General features: G+C 44.2%; 1 protein-coding gene across 2 annotated transcripts; it reads left to right on the top strand.

Moving 5' to 3' along the window:
- Positions 1-26,626, top strand: LOC146057699 (uncharacterized). Of its 2 annotated transcripts, none has more exons than XM_083169228.1 (3): positions 1-5,683; positions 7,477-7,583; positions 26,415-26,626. In XM_083169228.1, the coding sequence occupies exon 1, from the start codon at positions 68-70 to the stop codon at positions 5,402-5,404; it is 5,337 nt and encodes a 1,778-aa protein (XP_083025354.1). In that variant the 5' UTR covers positions 1-67; the 3' UTR covers positions 5,405-5,683; positions 7,477-7,583; positions 26,415-26,626. The 2 variants fall into 2 exon arrangements, with proteins under 2 accessions (XP_083025354.1, XP_083025355.1); XM_083169229.1 differs by lacking the exon at positions 26,415-26,626 and adding an exon at positions 12,270-12,468.
- The last annotated feature ends 793 nt before the right edge of the window (positions 26,627-27,419 follow it).

Genomic DNA, 27,419 nt, shown 5'->3' with positions numbered 1-27,419 from the left:
AGTGCCACCACAAGTAAGTAGCAGACTGCAAACCTGCAAGCAAGAGGACTCCAATCACAGTGGATCCATGAGAGACAACTCACCCTCACGCCAAGAGCCTGTAGCCGCAAACTACAACCATGACACTACCTCCTACACACAAAGGTGGGGAAATACAAGCCAGCAGGAATCAGTCATTCCTACCAGGTATGATAACACACCACTTACCCACCATGCTAATGCACCTAGAGCCAATCAGGATACATTAGACTTTGCCAGATTTCTTGCACGCCGTGACCTGGTCACAAAAGGACTCTCAAAGTTCAATGATCACCCTGAGAGTTTCAGAGCATGGCGATCCTCTTTCCAAAACGCAATCAAAGATTTAGGCCTTTCATATAGTGAAGAGATAGACCTCTTAATTAAATGGCTTGGGAATGAATCAGTTGAACATGCTAGAAGGATAAGAGTGATTAATATTAACCATCCTGAGTATGGCCTTAAAATGATCTGGGACAGACTTAATGAGTGCTATGGTTCACCAGAGGTAATAGAAAATGCATTGTTCAAAAGGATTGATGATTTTCCTAGGTTACCTAACAGAGGCTATCAGAGACTTAGAGAGTTAAGCGACTTACTAATGGAGCTCCAAGTAGCCAAATGTGAGGGAGACTTGCCAGGACTTGCCTTCCTAGACACCGCCAGAGGCATTAACCCTATAGTGCAAAAACTACCTTATAATCTACAAGAACAATGGATTACCCACGGTTCAAAGTTCAAACAGCGTAACAAGGTACCATTTCCACCATTCTCTGTTTTTGTGGACTTTGTAAGTCAGCAAGCCAAGACCAGGAATGACCCTAGTTTTGCCTTTACCCTAACAGGCACTACCCCTGCGCTACCTAACCCTCGCAAAACTGCAGTCACAGTTCACAAGACTAACGTTCATAATTCAGATTCTTCCCACAGGTTTATCAGCTCTGCTCACCAAGAGACCAGGGAGAAAGATCCCGCCAAGCAGTGCCCTCTGCATCACAAACCACACCCTCTCCTGAAATGCAGAGCCTTCAGAGAAAAGTCCCTGGAGAACCGTAAGGCCTTCTTAAGAGAAAATGGTATCTGCTACAAATGCTGCTCTTCCTCATCTCACCTCGCCAAAGATTGCAAGGTTAGTCTTAACTGCACAGAATGTCACAGCACAAGTCACAACACAGCTTTACACCCTGGGCCTCCCCCATGGGCTTTACAAAACAGCCACAGTGACACAGAGCATGGCGGGGAGCATAATGCAGAGCGAAAAGACACTAATGCAGCAACACCAGAGATGACTGTGCAATGTACCGAAGTCTGCAAAGATGCCATTAGCAACAGATCTTGCTCCAAAATCTGTTTAGTCAGAGTCTACCCCAAAGGCCAACCAGATAAAGCTGTCAAACTTTATGCAATCCTAGATGACCAAAGTAATGGTTCTCTAGCCAGATCAAACTTCTTTGAGTCCTTTAACATCAGAGGCCCCAGCACCCCTTACTCTTTAAAAACCTGTGCAGGGAGTTTTGAGGCAGCAGGAAGGAAAGCCACAGGCTATATAGTGGAATCCATAGATGGTAAGACACGTCTTCCCTTACCACCAATCACCGAGTGCGATGATATCCCAGAGAAAAGGTCTGAAATTCCTACACCAGATGCAGCCTTTCATCATTCACATTTAAAACGTATAGCACATCTGATACCAGAACTAGACTCACAAGCCCAGGTATCTCTACTCATCGGGAGAGATCTCCTACGAGCCCACAAAGTCAGAAGTCAGATTAATGGTCCACACAATGCACCTTATGCTCAACGTTTAGACCTAGGATGGGTCATAATAGGAGAGGTATGCCTTGGGAGTGTGCATAAACCAGCCTCTATCAATACCATGCTTACTTGCACTTTAGAAAATGGACGCCCTTCTCTGTTTCAACCATGTCACAACCACTTCCTCATTAAGGAACTACCACACTGTACTCCCATAGATTCTCTTAGTGACGACCAGATCTGTGACAACTACCAAGATCATCTGGGATTCACAGTGTTCCAAAGGACAAAAAGGGATGACCAAGTAGCAATGTCCATAGAAGACAAACTATTCTTGGAAATAATGGAGGAAGGACTAGTTAAAGACAATACCAACAGCTGGGTTGCCCCTCTACCGTTTAGAACACCCAGACAACGTCTACCTAACAACAGAGAACAAGCTCTCAAACGTTTCTCCTCACTTAAACGCAATCTTCACAGAAAACCAGAGATGAAAGATCACTTCTTTTCTTTCATGAGCAAAATATTTGAAAACTGTCATGCTGAGATAGCTCCCATTCTTAAAGAGAAAGATGAATGCTGGTACCTGCCAATGTTTGGAGTATACCATCCAAAGAAACCAGGTCAGATCAGAGTTGTATTTGATTCCAGTGCTAAATTCGAAAGTATCTCCTTAAATGATGTGCTCCTGACAGGACCAGACCTTAACAACAAACTCCTTGCAGTACTCATACGATTCCGAAAAGACTCTATTGCCTTCACAGCTGACATTCAGCAAATGTTTCATTGTTTCCTTGTGAGAGAACAGGATAGGAATTTCCTAAGATTCCTTTGGTTCAGGGACAACGACCCCTCTAAGGACATTGTAGAATACCGCATGAGGGTACACATCTTTGGTAACAGCCCTTCACCTGCAGTTGCCATCTACGGACTCAGACGTTCAGCTCAAGAGGGTGAACTAGAGTATGGTTCTGATGTTAGACAGCTCGTAGAAAAAGATTTCTATGTGGATGACTGTTTGAAATCTATGCCAACAGAAGAGACCGCAATCAGCATTCTCAAGAGAGCTCAGGAAATGCTTGCTTGTTCCAATCTCAGGCTTCACAAAATAGCCTCCAACAGCAAAAAAGTCATGGAAGCCTTCCCTACACAAGATCATACCACTGACTTAAGGGATTTGGATTTAGGAACTGATTCGCCACCAGCCCAACGTAGCCTTGGACTCTTATGGGACTTGAAATCTGACTCCTTTACCTTCCAAGTAAGTAGTGAAGAAAGGCCCTTCACTCGCAGAGGTGTCTTATCTACTGTCAATAGCTTGTACGACCCCTTAGGATTTGCAGCTCCTGTCACCATTCAAGGTAAAGCCGTGCTCAGAGACCTAACCTGTGAATCATCCGACTGGGATGCCCCTCTGCCTCTAGGAAAAAGGGAATTGTGGGAAGAGTGGAAAAGTTCTCTGTCCGCCTTAACCAACCTTTATATTAGACGCCCATATGCACCTGTACCTTCCACAGAAGTACAAAAGCAGAGACTGTGTGTATTCTCAGATGCCTCAGTTCAAGCAATTGCTGCTGTTGCATATCTCAAAACCATGGACAATAAAAGTCAATGTAACATTGGATTCGTCATGGGCAAAGCAAAGCTAGCACCTCTTCCAGAACACACAGTGCCCAGGCTAGAACTTTGTGCTGCAGTACTAGCCATAGAAGTAGCTGAATTAATCTCATCAGAGTTGCCTATCGAACTCTCAGAAACAGAATTCTACACTGACAGCAAAGTAGTATTAGGGTACATTTACAACGAGACCAGACGTTTCCATGTTTATGTCAGCAACCGTGTGCTAAGGATCAGGAGATCTACCAATCCAAAACAGTGGAACTATGTATCTACTGCTCATAACCCCGCAGATCACGCCACAAGAGCCGTTCCAGCCAGTCTCCTCAAAGACACCACATGGCTCACGGGACCTGAATTCTTGTACAAGACAGATTTGATCAATCCTCAAAGAGACCCATTCGAACTAGTAGACGCAGACTCAGATGTTGAAATACGTCCACAAGTAACTACAATCCATACCATGGTTTCAGATCGTCAACTTGGATCCCAAAGATTCCAAAGATTCTCAACGTGGAAATCACTTGTTAGGGCTATCACCTGCCTAACCCACATAGCCCGTTCATTTAAACACAGTACAGCTACAAATGTGATTAAGTGTAAAGGTTGGCATCACTGTCAAAGTACTTACACACCAGAAGAAATACAACAATCTCAGAACCTGATTATCCGTATTGTTCAGCATCAAACCTATGCCACAGAAATTCACAACCTTACCAATGGAAATCCTATTCCAAGAGACAGCACCTTGAAGAAACTAGACCCGTTTCTCGACGAGAGTGATTTATTGAGAGTAGGAGGTCGCCTTCAAGAAGCGAACTTAGGATCAAATGAGAAAAACCCTTTAATCATTCCTGGAAGTCATCACATTACTTCTTTAATTGTGCAACACTATCACAATGAAGTCAAACACCAGGGACGACTGTTTACAGAAGGAGCTCTACGGTCAGCAGGGTTCTGGATTATTGGGGCAAAAAGGTGTGTAAGCAACATAATCTTTAAATGTATTACTTGTCGCAAACTTCGTGGTACTTCTCAAACTCAGAAGATGGCTAATCTTCCAGCAGACAGGCTTAGTACAGATCCTCCCTTTTCAAATGTTGGTCTTGATGTATTTGGGCCTTGGACCATCATTACCCGACACACTCGAGGAGCCAATGCAAACAGCAAGCGTTGGGCAGTTGTATTCACCTGTATGAGCATCAGAGCTGTTCACATTGAAGTTATAGAATCAATGGACACTTCAAGCTTCATTAATGCACTAAGACGCTTCATGGCCATCCGTGGTCCTGTAAAACACATCCGTTCGGACAGAGGCACCAACTTTGTTGGAGCAGCCAAGGAATTACAAATTCCCTCAAACATCGACAGAAAGGGAGTGGAAAAATACCTTAGTGAGAAAGGTTGTATGTGGACTTTCAACCCTCCTCATTCTTCTCATATGGGAGGTGCATGGGAAAGGATGATAGGAATAATACGCAGAATCCTGGATTCCATCTTTCTGCAAGTAGGAACTGCAAGACTCACCCACGAGAGTTTAACTACCTTCATGGCTGAAGTCTCAGCTATCATCAATGCCAGACCCTTGACTTCAGTTTCTAATGATCCAGAGGACCCATTTCTACTTACCCCTGCCACTCTTCTTACTCAGAAGACTGGGACTGCTTATGCTCCTTCAGGAGATTTCAACACCAAAGACTTATTTAAACGTCAATGGAGACAAGTTCAAAGCCTTGCAAACACCTTTTGGGACAGGTGGAAAAGTCAGTACTTATCTACCTTACAACCAAGAAGCAAATGGCAAGTTGCCAAACCCAACTTAAAACCAGGTGACATTGTGCTCATCAGAGACTGTCAGGCACAACGTAACGAGTGGCCTTTAAGTCTCGTCACCAAAACATTCCCAAGTAAGGATGGGAAAGTCCGTAAGGTGGAGGTCAAGGTCTGTAAACAAGGAGAGACTAAGTTCTATCTCAGACCAGTATCCGAACTGTTCTTACTGTTATCATCTTAGAGTTTAATATATGGTATCAGTGATACCAGACGGGGAGTGTCATGCCTTCAGCATAAGTTTCTGTTGTGTTCTATTGTTTTTCTGTTTTGCATAATCCACTCCTTCCTGTGGTCAGTACAGAGCTACTGTATGCTAGGTAGTTTGTCCCCCTTAGCTTTCTGTAGCTAGCTAGCTAGCAATGCATTCTGGGACAAAGAGGATCATCAGGGGCCATATTAAGTTTCACATGTATGCAGACAGACACAGCTCACATGGTCCAGCCTGAGACAGCATTCGATGGTGAGTTTATCACTCAAAACTATGTCACCCCTAACTCATTTAGGCAGTTATGTATGTTAGTAATACCAGTTACACTCTAGCATATACCCTTTACCCATAATGTCAGGTTGTATGCATATTGTTATGTGTGCTGCATGTTTACCTTGCATTTTTCTATGTGCAGATTGTAATTGCATGTTTATGTTTTATTTACAGTTTTACCCAATTCATTGTATATGCAACTTCTCCAATTCATTGTATATGCAACTTCTCCAATTCATTGTATATGCAACTTCTCCAATTCATTGTATATGCAACTTCTCCAATTCATTGTATATGCAACTTCTCCAATTCATTGTATATGCAACTTCTCCAATTCACTTGTATATACACCATCTAATCAATCATCGCATATATATACATGATCCCTTTACTGAATAATAAATACCGTTCTTCAGACATCGTATATCAAGATCGATTATTGAAAAGTAAAGGAGGGTTATGCTGTAGGTTTCGAATTTGCCAAGCTGCTTAGTGAGAGACTGAACAGTCTATGTTTCTATGTATTGTCAGGAGATGTGGAACCCTTGTGGAGCCATATAAATATAATAATATGTACATTTACTGTTTGTATGTATTGCAGGTATTCAGGAAATATGCCTGCTTCCTAGGGCCCATACACAGCAGTATCTATGCTCCTGGCGATATTCATATTGGCTGAGTATGATTAAATGATAGGATCCCAAACACTGACTGAAAACCTAATGACAGAATGCATGGTTACAAATGTACGCATACACATGTACATGCTGTGGTCATTTTCTTGGAAGCCAACTTCTACAGAGAACATCAATCACCTCTTGCAGTGTTTAGACCTTGATGGATAGAATAATATACTGGCTGAAACGGTGTATGTAAAATTGCTGTACAGTATGTACCGTATGCATAATAAAGTGTTCCAGTTGTGCATGCTTGGTATGTGACAATAGTGTATTTGTGTGCCTGTGTATTTTATATACTATATGATACTACAGTATGTAATGTTACGTGTTGTAATGTATTTGAACTGTTATTATTACTTTGACTTCTTGTTTTGCAAAATAGTTCATGAAATTGAGTATAATACAGTATATACTAGCCGAGGGCTCATGCAGTTGGCAAAAAGGAAAAATAAAAAATATTTGACAATTATATCATATATGCAATATAATACCCTCCAAGGGTTATGTCGGCAAAACCGACCGCACACTGCAGGAAAGGATTGCCGGACATAAATCTACATTACGTGCTGCATTACTGAGTGGACATAGCGACCAGCCTGTGGCATGGCATTTTGTGACTGCCGGCCACAACATGAATCAATTAAAATACACGATAATCGATCACGAACCAGCTAATAAAAGGGGGGGGGGGGGTGACCGGTCACTTCGGCTGTTGCAAAGAGAGGCTCATTGGATTCACAGCTTGGGGACACTTGCCCCAAGGGGGCTTAATGAATCCGCGGGACTTCACTGCTTTCTTTAATGGTCTATGTTTCATGATATACTGTCATCCATGACCTTCTGTATTCTCCTGCGTAGTTTTTAGTGTTTTGTAGATAGTCGGTTCATTCGGTTGCGTATCTCACACCCGGGCATGCATTCCAGCACTCACTGTGTTAAGTGACTTGCGATAGCATATGATAGCAGCAATGTGCGACATTTGCTTTCTTTATATTGTGCGGACTGAACGCACACTGTATCAGTGTGAACAGATTGATGTTTTCACCTTGTATTGTGTATGTATAATGTTTTCACTGTTCCGTATTTGTCTAGATGGTTGTCCGGGCAACAGGAGCAGGATGATGGCGTCATCAGTGGGCGCGTCATTCAGGACCGGAGCCGTCGGGATGATCTCACGTGGTGTGGTGTTCCTGATATAGGTATGTGTATTCACTTGTTTTTTGCATCCTGATGAAGAAGTGATTAAACTTTGAAAACGTTCGATCCAGCTTTGCCTGCTTTGTCTCATTGACCAGCCTCCGGGTGCCGCTTACTTTCTCTACATATATATATATATATATATGACGAATATGGTGGCACTCACAGGACTTCACATGAACAGACAGTCAGACCACTTTGGTTCAGGTTCAACGTTTTGGTCGTATGTAATGAGTTCTTGATAAAGGTCCGTGGGACCAAAATGTTGAACCTGAACCCCAAAGTGGTCTGACTGTCTGTTCATGTGAAGTCCTGTGAGTGTCGCCGTATTCGTCTATATGCATCTGGGCAGATTCCTGTACCTTGGACGGCACATGGGCAAGTAATCCCTTCCACAAAAGTGGAGTGGCGGCCTGTTTCTCTGTATGTATATATATATATATATATATATATATTCCTGCATTTTTTACACTAATTTTATTAAAACTTACTTTTTAAATGACTGTGGAGTACCAGCACCACTGTATATTGTGGCTTTTTTTGGTGTGGTCACAGGTGGGTGTGACGGTGGAGGTTGAGGTCTTCTGCTTGCAGACATGGAATTAGACTCTGCAAAGGCCCATGGGAGGAGGAGGAGCTGCTGCATATGGGCATGTGCATGTGCCGCAGCTCTCCTCCAGGACTAGCGGACATATTTGTTAGTGGCAGCCAGCCCAGCCTGATCTTCTCTCTCTCCTCCCACTGTGATACAGTAGCCTCAGCATGACTCTACGCCCACTTGGGTGCTCCCACCCTGCTTTCCTCTTGAGTATTTTTTTTTATTTTGTCCTCCTGGCGACACCTCTGCCGCGGCATGTTTGTGATTGGCAATAAGCCGCTGTTAGTCTGTGCAGCTGCAGTGGCCCTCCCACTTGTCCCAGTAATACTCTGCATGGTGCAGGTGGTGGGTGCTGGCGGCTATAAGGGTGCGCTGTGGCTGCTGATGGCAGAAGGCATACACAGACGGGGGGCAGACGGCACAGTAGATGGCCTGACCCCTGGGCCACGTGGGTTGCTGACTCACAGCTAATACAGGTGGCCGGGCCTATCACACTTGTCCCCCCTTGACCCCCCCTATCGCCAGACCTGCCTAGGGCCTAGCCTAGTCTGAGCAACCTCTGAGGAAATCATGAGGTGTGAAGAGACAAACCTGGTGAAAAGTGTTAAGCCCCGTACACACACGGGGAGATATATTGCTCAGAAATATATTGCTCAGTTTCTCCTTTTCATCAACGACCAGAGATGGTCGCTGATGAAAGGGAACCTCTGCCGGGCGGTGCCGCAGAGGTAATCAGCTGTTCGCAGGAGCAAGCTCCTGGGACTAGCGATTAGAATGGGTCTGAAAAAGGGAACGCGCACCCGGCAATTTATTGTCGGGGCACACTCCCATCACTGGCAATATGGTCGCCAGAGACCATATTTCCAGCGATTTCAGCCCCTATCGCCCCCGTGTGTACACAGCTTTAGGAAGTTCTGTGACATCCACAAAAATTTGTACTGCATACCTTATTTTGTGTGTGTCTTACCCCAACCTGACAGTTACACAGCCATGGAGCTCCGATTACTGTAGGTACACAACAGTGGCGGTCAGCCGGCCTGTGAAAATGTTATACAGAAGATTGCTATCACTCCAAAGCCTCCGCTGACTGATGTACATCATATTCTCTATATTCAGGCTCACTGAGAAGAGCAATTCAATGGTCATAGAACAAATGTACACCGGTTTCCATTCCACAGAGTATAGCTGCCATTTCTTGCAGTATTTGTGATGTTACACAATAACAGTTATCGACATTATCTATCAACATATTTGCCCTCATATCAATCATACTGTATATAGAAAGCCATTTTATTACGAGAAAGGTGTCACATGACATAAGGAATAATGCGATCTGAATGGAATGTCAACAATGTCTAGGTTGACAGTCAATAGGTCAACAGGGCTATGATCAACCAGGAGTGGATTCTGATAGATAACCAGCACAATAAATTCTGGAAGCAGCCCTCTTGGAGGCGGGGTCTTTTGAGGGGGTGGGGTATTTTTAAGTGGTGGGATTCCACCTAATAGGGCTTGGTTCTAACTTAGACACATTTGCAGCCATCCTTGTGTCTTCTCTTGCAGTTGTATCTGCGACTTTATGCTTATTCCACTGCAATGCCCTTCCCTGGTGTTATGGTGGATTGGGAATGCCACCCTGTACCCAGTAAAACACCTATACCACCATTCTGTCACCTTTTACCCTCTCCCGACCACAGGCAGCCCCACAGGTTCATCAGCCCACCGGGGACCTTCCCCTTGGCTTCAAGAATCAATCCACCTCTGTGGAGAAACTGAGCAATATATTTCTGAGCAATATATCTCCCCGTGTGTGTACAGGGCTTAACACTTTTCACCAGGTTTGTCTCTTCACACACACATGCAAAGGTCAACATGAATTTGTGGGATTTAATTTTTTTTTTACTTTTCATACTTTACCATCCTCGCAGGCTTTAGTTGTGAATGAGTGGCCCAAATACAAGTTGTACACTTATTGGTGGTCCACATGCTCAGGTGATGACATGGACACACAAAAATTTGCAAATCTCATGTTGACATTTTCATGTGTCAACCTTTTCCCGGTTGGCATTTTGCTTGTGTCGACCTTGAGACTGTTGTCACTGTTGACTTTGCGCAAGTCAACCTTTGGCATCATTCTAGACATTGTCAACCTAGTATACCACATCCAGGAATAACAACATTGACAACTGAAGCTCATGCTTTTAGCTTCCTTTTTTGTGGGTAGTTGGTACAGCTGCTGCAGCACATCTTTGCTAATGATGATAATTGGTTCTTTCTGCCCTCTGATTTGACATCATCCTATAAGATGAGCACTTACTTCATGATCTTATACTTTTTTTATGTTTACTGTATTTAGTCTCTACCACAGTGATTTTCACTCTTTTTACCTTGCGGCACTCTAAATAAGGTTTTCAAATTACTAAGGCACACCATTAGATCCCACAGGGCAAAACACATTGGCCCCACAAGAAAAAAAAAGAAACCTATTGGTCCCCATATAAAAAAGAATCACACTGGTCCCCACAGGTAACAAAAACATTGTCTTTTTACATGAAAAGAAGAGACCAGTAAATAACACATGAACTGGTGGTGGCTGTAAACTGGTTTGGGCATCTCTAGATCTGGGGGCACACCTGAGAAAAGCTCAAGGCACTAGTGGCACAGTGGTTGATAAACACTGCTCTACCCCTTTACATTTATACCTCTGTGTGGTGGCTAAAGATGAGGGGGGATTGAATGCAGCATAGTCCAACTGCCAGTGAGTCCCAGTTGGTTATGTTTGCCAGTGTTTGGGGTGGCAGTTGTTGTGTGTTCCCACCTCTGGTTTCACCAATGGACATGTGTACTCATTACTTTTACTTAAGATCAATTTTAACCAAGAATACATTTCAGTTTTATATTTATTTGAGAGACTGCTTCAATCTTCAGTGCGTGATTGAAGTTGGACACATTTTATTGAACAGTCCTAACATTTCCTCTAACAAGTGCTAAACAAGGATTTTAGAAAGATGATTTTTAAAAAGATATGCTTTGCTGCACTGCTCAGGAACCATTTCCATACATACATATATACAGCAATCTACACCAGGCTACATACAGGCTATTCCTATTCATTCTCATCCCATTCCATTCATTCATGTGCACGTATATGATATTCATGCTTAGATTTTATTGATTGATTTATGTATCCTTGTTTTTTTTCCATCCCCCACTTTATTATGTATCAGTGCTGCAGTTGAACCCATTGTGTACCAGGAGCGTCTACAGTAATGTGTATTTGTATCTGTGTGTGTATTAAGGACCCATACAGGGATGAAAAGAGCAAAAAAAGTACAATTGTATTGTAAAAAACTAACCTATTATAATTAAAATATAATTAAAAGGTATACATTAAATAATGTTTAACACAGATGTATAAAGGGGTAGAGACTAAAAACAATAAATATAATAAAGTATAAAATCATGTAGTAAGTGGTTATCTTATGAATAAGCACTTGTGGGGTTTGTATATTTTCCCCGTGCTTGCATGGGTTTCCTCGCACCCTTGCGAGTCCATCAGGCACTGCCCACCGCCTGCAGTGCCGGCCACCCCCCCCCCTCGCAAGCGCGACCCCCCCACATACTTATCCATTCGCAGGTGGGGAGAAATCATTCGATGGCCGGCGACCATCTAATGATTTCTCCAGTGCTCACAGTTCAGAGACACCTATATGATGTCTCTAAACTGCGGGCACCCTGTGCAAGGACAGGGTGGGCGGCTGACATTCCCTGATATTAGCTGCCGCCCCTCCGCACCCGTGTCATGGCATCATTAGCATGAGAACGCCCATGAAACATGCCCTTCCCCCCCCCCCTCGCCTGTTGTCTAGGGTTGTTTGCCGTGGGTGCATGCACCCTGTGTCTGCAGACGCACACCATCCGTCCAAAGCAATTACAATAAGGTCCTTAGTTTGTAAGTTTCACGGGGGCAGGGACTGATGTGAATGTTGATATATTCTCTGTAAAAGCGCTGCACAATATATGTGCGCTATATAAACACATTTTGATAAAGATTGCTTCGGACCAGTGAAACGCATTGATGTTTTTCCAGATTTGTGGCCACCATATTGAACTTACCTGCTTATTCATCTGACCACTTGGTCCCACAAATGTCTTTGGCTCAAGATTCCTGGTATCATCAGATACAAATTGCTGTGAGGCTGTAGGTGGGCAATACTCAACATCTAGCCACTCCCTCTAAACGGCGTCCGGGACCAATCGTGCCGTGTGGACTCCACATAATTGGGACTGCTGCCTTTTGGGACAGTGCAGGTTATAAACATACCCATCATTGGGTCCAATTTTACCAAAACGTGATCTGGATTTCTGTACTGTTGTTTTTATCTGTATTTTTTACATTGATTATTACATTATGCTTTATTAAAAATATTTTAAATTTAGAATTGATTCACCTAATATTATAATTTGAGCGCTGCTATATTCTCTTTCTTTTGTTTATGCGTATATAAATAACTGGTATTAAAATCAATAAATAAATACATATTATAAGATAAGGTAAAATCAGAGGGCAGAAATAACCAACCATTGTCATCAGCAAAGAGGTGCTGCAGTATAGGGGATACAACTGCTCTGGGAACCAGTCATTTATTATCTGGGAGGGAAAGGGGCAGAGCCAGTCTCTGGTAGCCACTCATGGACTTGGAGGAGTGGAAGGAAGCGACAATACCCAGAAGCCCTTTGTTTGAGGTTGCTGCTGCTGCCTGGAGCTGCTCCGTGTATGGCAGTTATGTGGAGCTGTGCTGCTGTCTGGAGCTGCTCCATGGTGAAGAGGAAGGTGGAGCCACTTGTTGGCGACAACAAACCCAGTGAAGGTAAGCATCCCCCAGTCTGTCAATCTGTCTTTACCCCCCACCTGTCCTTCATTTATGTGCCCACCCCATCTGTCTGTCAGCCTGTACCCTCATATGGTGTTTTATGCATCCATCTATGCCCCCCATCCATCTGTCTGTGCCCACCCCCCCAAACATCTTTCCATCTATGCCCCCATATGGTGTTCTGTCTGTCCATCTTTGCCCCCATATGGAACTCTGTCTGTCAGTCTATTCTCCCACATGGTGCTCTTTCTGTCCGTCCATCAATCTGTCTGCCTCCCCGTCAATGCCCCCATATTGTGCGCTGTTCATCCATCTTTCCATCCTTCTCCCCCATCCGCCCATGCCCTCCCCTGTACACTATCTGTCCGTCTCCACTACTCCCATTCTGTGCGTTAATCCGGTGTCTCTCCTGCTTGCTCCACTTGCCTTTCTTTTTCTCTTCTTGTCTCTCTCTGACACTCTCTCTCTCTCCCTGACACTGCCTCTCTGAGGCCCTTATTCTGATCGGTGCGGATATTCCCGAATTCTTACGGTGCGGTCCGCCCGCCACGCTGTTCGGCGGCGTGCGGCCGTCGTCCGTAGAAACGCCCACGTGTCCTCCGCATTCGGACGGACTTACTCTTTAAGAACAGGGCGTGTGTACGGACGACATACAAACCGTGCGAGTGCGGTGGAAACGTACAGATTCTTGCACGGTCTTCCCGCACAAGCACGGTCTTACCGCGTCAGAACGTACGGGATGCTGTCCGTACGCCCCGATGCGGAGTATTTACGCTCAATCCAACACTTTTGTACTGAGTACACACAGCGATCACATGACCCACTTAGGCAATTAGGCAACCTCCTGAAAAAGGGATTGTTATCAATTTCAATCAATTAAATGCTCATCTATACTGACCCACATTCCTACTACATTCATTACACACATTAACCCTTACAGCATGTGACCCTAACATACATCTATATACACTATGTACATTTTGCTTATTTTAAACATTTTAAACAAGTTACACATATACTTTAGCATGTTAGAAAAAAACACTGACAACTTTGAACTTTAAATAACGATTTATTATAACAGAACTGTCCACACCAAAAAAAAATCACATTTCCCCATCAATGATTTGGTCCATTAACTTTAACATTTGCCTCATCAGGCCTCTGAGTCTAAGGAGGGCCCCACGGCGACCCTCCTCTGCTTGGGCAGGCTCATCTGTGGAGGAAATTCAAAATGAAAAATGACTAATGATATTCATGCATACATTTAACATAGTCAAACCTACATTTTAAACATGCATTCTGAGAGGTGTGTGTGTATGTATATATATATATATATATATATATATATCTATAGATATATAGATATATATATCTATATATAACTATATATATATATATATATATATATACACACATATCTACCTATATATATGAGACATACACCTATACATACATGCATACCTACTACATGGAAAGGCTGATTTTGGCCCTCTACCCTTTACTCTGTAGAACACCTCACAGTCATACTGCTCCTTCTCAATCCAAACCCACCCATGACTAAGCTCTGAGAAGCATGCCACGCGCTGCACCAATCACAATTCTGCAAACAAAGTTCAGTGTCTGTTATATGATGGAGCCTGGCAGGGGAGTTACACAACTCTCAGGAATGCTCAGTACATTTGTGCAATCAAGGGCTTGCCTGCTGATGGTCTGCTCCAGAAATCATTGTCATAATGCCAGTTAGGGGAAGCTGTAGCACTAACCCACTCCCATGCTCAAAAGCATTACTAAGACCAAATCCACACACAATTATGGTGAAAAACATACATGCAGACCGCAGGGGGTGGTTAGCTAGAGGAGGGCCCAGGGGCACTGACCACTTGTTACTCCAGTCTAAGCCACGCCTGGCCATACTCCATTTATGCCATACTGAATCTAGTTTACACAGATCAATCACCAGTAAACTCTACTCACCTATATGAGGCTACAGATTGTATGCAAGCAGCAGGGACATGTAACCCTTACATGAGCAAGTCATCACTTTCTTCCAGGATACAGATTAACTACACAGGTTCAGTGGCACTTAAAATCGACCTGACAGCCATCCGCACAACCTGTGTCATTAATATGTGTCCAGGATGAAAGGGATGGTTTGGCCACCCTATCTAACCCCAAAGTGTGTCTGTTGCTATCCAGTTTGTTTTATCACTTTATAGTATTGCAAAAAAACATTTAATCACCAGTGCTACAAAGCAAATAGAAGATGACTAAAGGAATAATTAAACTTTATGTATACATACCACTTTCCTCCGCCTGCGCCACCTCACAGGCCTCCTCATCCTCCTCTTCAGCTGGTGCCACCTCTTCCACCACCAGCTCCTCCTCCTGCGCCACCACCTCCTCCTCCACAACCTCCTCCTCCTCTGCCACCACCTCCTCCTCCACAACCTCCTCCTCCTCTGCCACCACCTCCTCCTCCACAATCTCCTCCTCCTCTGGCACCACCTCCTCGGCCATCTCGGCAGTGCCCTCCTCCTGGGCCCGTGACGCCTCTGCCTGCTCCCGTGCCTGTCTTGCTCGATCACGGGCTGTGTTTGTGAAAAGTAAAAAAAGTGCCAATTAGTGGTAATTTGTATTAAGCCTTATCAACCTATAAATGCAAAGGTTATCAGTACAGATAATTGTACAGGCAAACAGCTCCTCAGTGGCCTTTACAAAACACAGCCTGTAACATGGCAGGTATGCTGTGACATTTGGGCCATTATAAGCATCACAAGCATTAATCCTCCCCAATCACATATTTTATGACCATTACAGGGTGTCAAACAGGAAGTAGCACTCATATATTGTATGCCATGTTTAACTCATGATCAGGCTGGTGACCTTAGTGGATTAAATAATGTCAGGTAATCAACCATGTCCAAATCCACATTTACTGTTTAAATACTCACATCTAGCAATGCTGGCCCTTATGGATTGAAGCCTCTCTGGCACCCTGCGCCGGAGGTCGGACCACCGCCGCTCCAGCTGCGCGATGGTCCGCCGCACCTGGGTGCGTGCGTAGATCCGCCGGCGGGCCACCGCATAGGCAGAGCGTTTCTGCCTATTCGTTATGAAGGGGCCCGCCCGCCCCAGCCTGGTCTCCATAACGGAGACCAGTGTCCTCAGCTCTGCAGGCGAAAACGGTGCTGCTCTGCCATAAGCCGCCATCTTAGCAATGGCACAAATCAAACAATCATGTGCTGTCATTGGTTGATCAGAGTGATATTTGGTATTAACTTTATTGTTCATTTTTACACTAACAGCGTGTATGCGCCCGAACAGACGGCTAACCCATTGCATCGAACACCCATCCTAAACAGTGTAAAATAAGATGGAAACACATTCTATCTAATCACCAAACATGGGTATAAGCAACAGGTGAAATAGTGTGCATCATTAGACACTTACACCTAACTCAACAAGGTACTAAACAGCTATTTTATAATGAAAGCTATGCAGCAGAAACATAGCAAATAGTGGCAGACCTTTTCCCAAAATTAGGCCATGCTGCCATGTGTACACTTACCTTCTACTGGGCCATACTACAGAGGTGGAATGAAAAGTAGCTAGCATCTAACCTGAATTTGGAGTGCTTTCACATGTGATTTGGATGCTAGCACTGATTACTTGTGGCTAAGTGGTGGACTGGATTGACATATGGAATGGGTAGTGTCAGTTGTACTACATAGCAAACAAGTGCACAGTACAGAAGTACATTCAAATATACATTTCATGTCTGACCTCAGTTTTATTTGCTCATTGGTGTAGGAATCTGCATGTAGCTAATAAATCAGACTTACTGAGTTTGCCAGGTTTTTTGGAAAGATTTTTCAACACCAAGGGGCGGGCCGTATGCGCCGCACGGTTGACGCTGGCGTACGGGACGCGGCCGTACGGAACGCAGGTTGCAGCTGATTAACGCCAATTACAGAAATAGTATTTAAAGTTGTCCTAGAGAGGCAAACACTTGTTGCAAACATGGCAGGCTCAGACTCAGAGGAAGACCAGGTGGTGCAGAATCTGTTGTCCCGCATGGAGGCCAACACCACCTATGTCCCCCTCAACCCAGAGCACCCAGATGGCCCATCAACATCAGGCCAATCAGCAGCTGGGCCATCCTCAGCATCAGCAGAATCATTGGGAACACAGCAGGTGGCTTCCCAACAGAGTAGCCAGCCCAGCACTTCAGGTACAGCAACCGGTGGACGTGGCCGTGGCCGTGGCAGTGCCCGTGGCCGCAGTGGGGCAACAGAGGAACCAACCACAAGAAACATGGCATATGAACCGCGGGAGCTTGACATCCTGGTGACCCGGGCACGTGATTTAATTGAGTGCCCAGCGGTGAAGTTGACACACACAAGGAGATGGAAGATCTGGGAGGAGATAACGGCGGAGATTAATGCAGTGGCTCCACAAGTTCGTCAGACGGAGCATGTTAAGAAGAGGCAAGTACATGTGTGTTACATTTGAGTAGTACAAGTCCAGTAATGTTAACATTCAATATTAGATGGAGTTGGTCAATGGGTGTTCACGTTGCTTGGAGGCACAGACATGTTGGCCATGACATAGAATTGATAGTTATTGGAGGGTGACTGTTTTTGTATCTTCTAAGGGTTGGTTTGAAAAATGAATATAATGTAAGTTAGTTGTCAGTAGGCACATGTTGTATTATGTTTCAGATTGCAATGGGGGCTACAGCAAACATGAGGAGTTACATGTATTAATATGTACACTTTGATTGCAGGTGGCACGACTTCAAAGGCAACCTCAAGAAGAAATTGACCCAGCGGTGGGAACACAGCCACACCTCTGGGGCTGGCCCCATGCCATCCAAGCTGGAGCTCACCCCCCTGGAAGAGATGGACCAGTGCTGTATTGCAGTGGAGGAGATCCGGGGGGGTGAGCACTATAGACAGCGAGTCCCCAGCGGAAGTGATGGCTTCTACGCTTGAAGGTAATTATTTGCCAGCCCATAAGTAGATGTTTAAAATTTGGTATGGAATGTGTGGTAATTGGTAATTTCTCGTTCAACAGCATCCCCACCGCTTGGTCAAGATTCTCTTGAGGAGGTTGTGGAGTCTGTGCCACCTGGCCCCAGTAGCAGGCCCATGCAGCAGCAGCCGGGATTGTCCTCGGCTGAATTGTCCATGTGGGGCCGTGTGCTGGATAGTATTGTGCAGCAGGGAGAGTCTGCATTCGAGCGGGTGCGTAGGGCCGAGGAGGTGCTGCAGGGTTTGACCACCAGCCAGCAGAGTATTGCTGCGAGCCTGCAGGCTATGAGTGCCAGCCAGCAAGCTATGAGTGCCAGCCACCAAGCTATTGCTGCTAGCCTGCAGGTGCTGGCTGATCAAGCCCTGCGGCAAAATGACCTCCTCCTCCGCCATAATGAACTTATGGTGGAGCTAGTTACCAGCAATAGGGCCCTAATGTCACCCGCTTCGGGTGCATTACCAACATCATCACTCCCTGCTGCCAGAGGGGGAAGATCATCCACCCCCTCACCAGCATGTGCTCCACATGAGCCACCATCTGACTCTGGCCGTGGATGAGGCCGAAGATCTGCTGCACGTGGCAAGGAGCCTGCCAGGGGCAAACGTGCTCGCAAATGAACTTGTGTCCCCATTAATCTCCACCGTTATGTCTGCCCAAATCTTCCATTGAGCTGTGTGTGTCAGCATCCTGTGTCCAAATCCGTGCCCAGGGTCACCACTTTTGCCCGCGGTTCAAATGTCATGTTTGGTTCCCCTGTTGCCCTGTTTCGGCTACCATTACTGTGTGCTGTACTTGAAGTGTTGGTGCTGTACTTTTGTTGTGAAGCCACCTGATGTGTTCCTAATGATTCTGCTGTGGCTATTTATTCTGTATTATTTCTTTTTAGTCCTGTTATGGTACCTTTTTTTTTTTTGATGTTTTTGCAATTTGTACCAAAGTTTCTGTAATAAATGTTATTTTGGCCCCCCAAATGTCTGTATTAATTGATACATGCAGAAGTGCCATGTGTATTAGTATTATTAATATTAAGTTGTGTGCATTATTTGCAGTGTAAAAGTGTGTGACAAGTGCAGCATGTAATGTTCCCTTTAAGCTGCAATGCTTCCAATTGTAGCAGTGAGAAGCGTGTAATTAACAAGTAATGGGTAAAGTATGTGATTGTATTGGGTTCAGGTGACATTGGTTGAGGTGCGTCCGTCCTGATTAGGCGTTCCGATTGCCTAGCGCATGACCGAGTGGTGTCCGCAAAGCAAGAGTAACCTTTTGGACACCGCACATTTCTACCCTTTTTGTTCGCGTGCATTCGGCGTGCTGTCCGAATGCACGCCTACCCAAATATGTGTACTCCCCCGTGTCCGCCCATGTTTCCGCCCAGTTTAGCCCACTTTGAAACTACGCCCCTGTGTCATTCCGCATGACGCCCATAACACACCCATATTGGCCGAGTGATTGCGGTGCACATTTCTGTACGGTATTCATGAGAACAAGTACGGAGACCATGCGTGGCACATGCGCGTCGCGTTCTCCACGCATGCGCAGACGGCTAAAAAACGCCATCCGAAAGAATTCGGAAAAGTACGCACCGATCAGAATAAGGGCCTGAGACTCTCTGACACTGTCTCCCTCCCGCTCTTTGTCTCTGTCATGAACCTGACTTAATTTACATTTGTTTTCTCAGTTTCTCAGTGTTTCCAGGCTTATCCGCGTCCATGTTGCAGCAGCAGCATCACATTCTTTGCTAATTACTCACCTGTGAGGATTCCTGTCTGCTGTAGTAATCACAGGCTATGTTAGGTGTCTGCATTCTAGGCTCCTCCACGTTGAAGACCATTAGCTGACATCTTAGCACTTGATCACATGATCAAGGTATGCACATGTGCTTCCTGGGTTAATTGATGCTGCGACTTGCAGCCAATCACAGACATGCATGGGGGATATAAGTCAGGCCCCCAGCACTATCAAATTGCTTTGATCAACTATTCTGTTATCTGAGTTGTCTCCAGAGTCAGAGGTCCAAGGCTCCAGGCTAATCCTTGCTTCCTTGTTACCAGTGTACATGAGCACCTGTGATCCGCTGCTGCTGTTAATCAGTTTCCTGGTACACTCTCCATCAATCAGATTATCTTCAAGCTAATATCTGCAGCTTTCCACCTGAAGAAGTCTGTGCTTGGTCCAGGTTATCCCCAGCAGAGGTCACTACTGGCTCCTAGGCCAACTATCCCATTGGTGCCCAGACCGATTGTCACTATCGGTTCACTTGATTGTTCCGATCGGTTCCCAGACCAACAGACCAGCATCTCCAGCTCCCAGGCTGAAGTACCAGCATCTTCAGCTTCCAGGCCAAAGCACAAACATTGCTCCCGGCTACCAGACCAATAGTCAAACATAACCATCGGCTCCCAGGCCGCATCTCCCATCGGCTCCCAGGCCGCATCTCCCATCGGCTCCCAGTTTGCGTCACCTATCGGCTCCCAGGCCACACCTCCAGTACTCTTAGGCTTCCAGGCTAGACTTATTCTCAGAGCATAGAAATACAAAGATGCTCATTATTAATAATCTAGAAAGAGGAATGTTAAAAGTATTTACCGTACAAATAATTTTAACCCAAGTTTTTAGAGAAATATATTTTTGTTTTCATTAAGGGCAATATAGCTGTATTGTTTCCGGACATCACGGGCGGTGTAATGGTTAGCATTACTGCCTCACAGCACTGAGGTCATGGATTCGATTCCCACCATGGCTCTAACTGTGCAGAGTTCGTATATTCTCCCCGTGTTTGTGTGAGTTTCCTCCGGGTACTCCGGTTTCCTCCCACAATCCAAAAATATACCGGTAGGTCAATTGGCTTCCAACAAAATTGAACCCTAGAATGTCTGTGTGTGCATGTACATGTGGGAGGTAATATAGATTGTAAGCTCAACTGGGGCAGGGACTGATGTGAATGTTCAAATATTCTCTATAAAACGCTGTGGAATATGTGTGCCCTATATAAGAAACTGCAAATAAATAAATAATAAATAATTGTTTCATATTGGTGCAAGCGACAAAGGGGTTACCGGAAATATCATCTATATATACAGTATATCTAGTGTCGGTGAGTCTTGGAAACACTGCTATCTGCTGGCAGAGAGCGAAACTACATCTCTTTCTCACACATGCACAAATACAGCAGGTAGCAGATTCCCTTTTGAAGCTTTTGCTTCGAGCGAGCTTACAAGTAAAATATATGTGGTTAACCCTTATAAACATTAAACCGTATTTTTGAAATATTGAAAGAACACAACTACCTAATATAATATATTCTTTACATAGTACAAAAAAGGCTCAAATGTATTTCTCACTTCTTTTCCTTATATTTCACGTATGTTATTTATACTGTGATGTTTATTTTGTAAACTGAGAGTTCAGAGCTGATCTGTTTTCTTTTTTATGTTATCTTTACTTTGATTGGATCCAGGAGCTCCGCTGCCCCAAGTCCACTCTGCCCCAGCTACACAGACCGCAAGTTTCATGGATATTTATGCAAAAGGGGACAACTTTCAGGCAGCATTAATAGGAAACCAGATTCCTTTTCCATGTTACTTTTATACATAAAAGGTCGTCAGTGATAGAAGACTTGCCTGATTTTAATCTGAAGTTGTCTGCAGCAGCAATATTAGATAGCCCGTACTATAACCACTGGGATGATGATAGACAGAATCAACAAACCTAGAGGTCCCCAATTTAAAGTATTATGTCAAGTCTTCCTGGGGCCATGTCCTGTAAATGGAGACTTGAGAGGAATGTGACAGAGCCAGTCAGAGTAAGATAGACTAACACTCCCTGTGTTGTGTTGGCTGTGCTGTAGTAACTGTGTGTGGATGCGGTGGAGGGAACATTCCTTAGTTCTAGCTAGCACAGCTGGGACCCATTCAGATCCCCCCCATCCAAACCAGAATTCCTTGCATATCTCCCAGTTTGTAGATTTCAGGAGCCTCAGACTCCTTTGAACCCAGGGGCCCAGCTAAGGGATTACATACTCTCCCATCAGTCCATATTTTTTCTATTACATGCAAAATCGGGCTGGGGTCTCTTCAATTTAGTTAAATTGTAGCAAAATAACATCGAGCTCCTATTTCAGAGCCTTTGATTTGTAAATAAATCTTTGATTTATTTACAATTCAGCATATAATAGTGGTAAAATCTAATAGAGAAAATCATTATCACGAGTATAATCAATTTTAATGATTTATCTTCTCGCTAACCTTCAAAAATCCATGGAATTATTACAAAACACGTTGTTTTTGTGAATGTATAAATTGTAAATTAGATTTACTTGTAATTATTTTCCTATAAAGGTTTATTTTTACTTGTGTAACGTAGCGTGCTTATATTAATTGTTTTCTCCATCACGGTAAATATTGTCCACGAATATAGGGCCTGATGCAATCGTAGTTGTTATATTGCGCTCAGAAGATATGCAAATGAGCCAGACAATTGGATTTTTGTGGAGACATCCAACGGTGACTTTGCAGATCTAATCAATTGTGTACAAACACGCATCAGCAGTCACAGAGCCTTCAATGATCACTTCCCAACGGTCACGGCGAACCGCCACTGCGAATGCCATTACTAAGGTACCTTGTGGCATGCACAGTGGGGCGATAATCGCTCAACTCCATAAATATTGGCATGGTTATAACTCTGAGTCAGTCCTTTCGCTATACGGAAATGCTACACATAGATAGTTTTACCAAGCAATGTCTGAAAACCTTTTAAACTTTACACAACTACTGTATTTCATTACCCAGGAAAGGACCACAAGGCCCCAACATTTAAAAGTCCATATGTTACCATGATCCTTTGTTTATATAGCACTGACATATTTCCCAGTACTGTATAATAAGAGAATGTTTGTGTATTCACATCATATTCCTGCCCCAGCTGGGCTTACACTGTGATATATTTGTCACACTGCCACTAGGGAAAATTTAATCAGAAGCCAATTAACCTACCAGTATGTTCTTAGACTGTAGGCAAAAAGCCGAGCACCCTAAGGAAATACATATGCACACGAAGTAAACCTATAAACTCCACGCAGATTTATCTTCCAAGCATGATAAGAAAATATTGTTCAGTATTATCCTGACGTTCCATAGTAAAGATTTATTATCACCTCCACACCTCCAACACATCCGAAACAATATCCCACATCTTACTGATAGCGCACATTTGGGATGTGACCAGTGGTGGGTTATAGTGGGGGCATTTGGGTGCCAGTGCAGTCATATAGTACTAATAAGTGTCACAATTTTGTTAATGGTATTAAGGCATGACATTTTGATAAACAAAGTAGTAAGGAGCCTGATGAATTGCCCATCAAATATGGGGACATGCTGATTGTTGCAAAATACCTGGAATGTGAAGCTTCCTGTATTATCCAAAAATGTGGGTCAGCCAGCCTCCTGTGTATGCTCAGAATGGTTAGCCAGGGGTTAGTGACTATTAGGAGTTCATTTATCAATTTGTGTCAGTAGTGAAGATTTTGAATTGTCACTTATCACAGCACCGTTCGCAGAAGCGCCTGTCCTTCATTTCAGTCTCATGTATCGCTCCCTGTTGGCACTCCCAGTTTCACTATGTGTTCTCAGCCTACGCTGATGCTGCGGCCATTACAAACACCATGTGGTTCATAAACACTGGAGTTTCCCTCCAAGCCAATGTCTAGGTGCAGCCATGACAGTCCTAGTCAGCTGATCAATCTGAATCCAATCCAGAGCCACTCAGCTGTCAGCTAATTACCATGGCCAATCATTATCCAGCCAGGGGTATATTTCAAGTCTCTGAACACTGAGGAATTGCCAGTGCTTTGTTGTTGAACTACCTGCATGCAGTCTGCTATCCTGCTTCTGGTTGTTGGAAACTCCTGTGCATATCCACCTGCTGCACAGCCTGATCCTGTCTGTCGGATCATCCCTGCCTCCTGCTTCCCTAGTCGGATCATCCCAGCCTCCTGTTTCCCTAGTCAGATTATACCAGCCTCCTGATCCTAATCGAATTATACAAGCCTCCTGCTCGTAGTCGGATCATCCCGGCCTCCTGCTTCCCTAGTCGGATCATCCCAACCTCATGCTGTGCATCGCTGCTCAATCCAGTTCAATACTGGGAACCTGCACTGCAAGTCCTGTCTGTCAGATCATCCTGGCCTCCTGCTCCTAGTCAGATCATCTCAGCCTAATTCACTGCTCATCGGCTGACCCGGTCTCCTGCTGTCCATCTCTGCCCATCCGGTTCAATTCCGGTAATCTGCACCACAAGCTCTGCTCATTGCTTGACCCAGTCTCCTGCTGTGCATCTCTGCCCATCCGGATCAATCCTGGTAACCTGCACCACAAGCTCTGCTCATTGGCTGATCCCAGTCTTCTGCTGTGCATTTCTAGACTCTGCCCATCCGATTCAATCCCGGTAAACTGCACCACAAGCTCTGCTCATCGGCTGACTCAGTCTTCTCTTGTGCCCACCGGCACATCTTGGTAACCTGCACTGTGGAGGAATTTTACTAAGATGGGATATCTATTTCTATAAGTAACCAATCAGATAGTATCTATTATCTTCTAGAAGGTGCTAAAGAAGTAGATTCTGATTTGTTAGCCAAAGCAACATGTGAAATAGGACTCCCATCTTAGTAAATTTACCCCTGTTTAGCTCCCTAGATAGGATCCTGTCAGCATTCTGGCATTCGGGATACCTATAGTCAAAATACCTATGCTGGAAACCGGTTAAAGACTGGTGCCGGAACTGTGACACTGCTCACAATGCATTGGAATCACTAATGTCAGAAACCCGAACATAAGTATGACAGGGCTGGTTATGGTTAGGCCACGGGTGGGGAATGTGAGGTATTGGCAGTTTGGCGGGGCGGAGGGAGGGAGGGGAGGTGTGTGTGGAGAGGTCAAGAATGGTGAGTTTGTGTGTGGGGGGTTAGGCACTAAGAGGGAAGGGGGTAAAGGGGGTAGGGTTAGGCTGCAAGGGTGGATGGAATAGGGTTACCCTGAGGGGGATTAGGGGCTGCATGAAGGTAATGGTTGGGGGTTAGGTGTCTAGGGTCAGCATCCCAATTGCTAGCATCCCGATACCATCTTCACACTTTTTCTCCCAGAGTAATAAGTAAAGACAAAACAATAGAACAAAATGAAGATATTTATAAAATAGAGATACAGATATTAATTATTTTAATATGCTTTTCAAAGAAAAAAATAATAATGTAACAATAAATGGGTGTCTGTTCCACATTAATTTGGGAGTAAACCTTTTTGGGGTATGCGACCACAGGCATACTTAGGTCTCTGCTACTGTTAATTATAATGTATGGTTGCATACCCCAAACAGGTCAGGGCAGTGGTTGATTTTCCACAAGGCACAGCACAGTTCAGAATTCAAATAGGGGAGCTACAGCATCTGCCACCAACTGTCATCCCAAACTGCCTCACTCGCAGTTGGTGTGGCTCCCCTATTTGAATTTTTGAACTGTGCGGCAGCCCCCACCTCACGAGCAGCCACTGCATATAACACAAGCAAACTTTTAACTTTTTCGTGGCTACATCCTCCAAGCTACAGTAACATATCCTGTCTAGATACACAGCATAGAGAGCGTCACATTCTAATCTGCATGCACTGATAAAGTTTGGCCCAGAGATTTAAAAAAAAAATGTTAGGTCTACATAACTAGAGTTATAGGTTCTAAATACAGTTCATATTTACTGGTTTATTTTACCGCACCACTGATCACTACATAAAGCCGACATTTTACTTTTTTAGGGCACTTGTTCTGTGACTCTAAACAGATTGTCACAGGTCAGATGAGAGTTTCTGCTCCCAAGAGCTTTCAGTTTCTGTAACTGCTTGTTACTCATGAGGTGGTTGTATAGTATACTGTATATCCGTGATTTATCCAAGTAGCTTGCTACAACCAAGTGTTGCTTCTCTGTGTAAATGTGAATTGCCTGGACTCAGTTGTTACTGTCACTTTCCTCCCCCTTTCTGTCCTGTCCTCCCATTTCTGTTATTCTTTTCCATAAGTGTAACCACTCCTTCCTCTCAACCCATCTGTATTTCCTGCTTCTTAACTGCTCCGCTGCCAAAGGGATGTCTCACAGTGTGTGTCCTTGCCTGTTCTCCTATTTTTTACACACTCTTATTTAGTCTGCCCTTCTCACACCTTCTTTGAACTTCTCTAACCCTCCTTTTAAGTCCTTAGCACTGTTCCCTGTGTGTATTTGCTTAGAATTGTCTCCCTTCCAATACTGCTGATCCTCTTATGAGTATGTTATTCCTCTGCCTCCCTGTAGCTGAGCTCACACTATCTGCAGATGTTTTGGACTGATGCCTGAAATGCTTATGTCACAGTGATGATGGTCAGAGAGAGGCGGGGGAACGGGGTGCAGCGAAAACCAGCTTCAACTCTTTGCAAGTGGCAAAAAAACATTTTGGTTTTCAAACTTTGTTGCCCTGTACCCTTTTTAATCCTTTACAGCAGAACACAAGATGAGATTGAGAAGTATCTATAAGCAGCACCACCAACATTAATGTTTGTTTGTGTTGTTCTTATTGGCAAATTGATGCGCAATAAACAAGTCACTATTTTCTTCCAAATTGTCTTCTGTTGGCTTAAAAATACCGAATAAAGCTGAAGGAACAAGCCGCTGGCTCGGGAAAATGCCTGTGCTCCAAAATTATTAATAGAAACTTTGTTTAGTACTTTGGTGCGTTTACAGCATTATGCAGCAAACTGAAATTGATGATGATATGCAAATTCTGAAGGCGAAGCAAGAGAAAACGAATCACATTACAATAAATCTTAGGTGCCTCTCTGTCCTTTTTAAATAGTATTAGATTAACCCATTACCATTACAACTATAACAGTTCATCAACAAATGCAATGCCTTAACATGTTTTGCTGAAAATCATAGCCTAAAATGTTTTCATAAAGCCTAAATTTACTCACAAATGATTCATTCATCACCACCAGTCTTATCATTATATCCAATATCATGAGCCATATCATTGCCCATGAGTCACCCAAGATCGAGAATTACTACTCTGGCCAAGAATATGTGTCTTCCAACTAGGCCAGCAGACATGTGCTAGATCTGTATCTTGGACAAGGGGACATTAGGAAAGCAATCTATATTCGGGCACCATAATAACACTCACCTGCTGGTCCTCCAAACTGCCTGAGGTAATCATTCTGTGCTTCATATTACAGAGCTACCGGAAATGTGTTATGTAGGAAGAGTAAAAAATGTCACTTCAAGGTCTAATTCAACAACTTTAGACCATACTTGCCTACTTTT

Source organism: Crinia signifera, chromosome 2, assembly GCF_055691185.1.
Source record: "Crinia signifera chromosome 2, ASM5569118v1, whole genome shotgun sequence".
Classification (NCBI taxonomy): domain Eukaryota; kingdom Metazoa; phylum Chordata; class Amphibia; order Anura; family Myobatrachidae; genus Crinia; species Crinia signifera.
The sequence above is the reverse complement of the archived record's forward strand: the minus strand, read 5'-3'. Positions and strand labels throughout refer to the sequence as shown.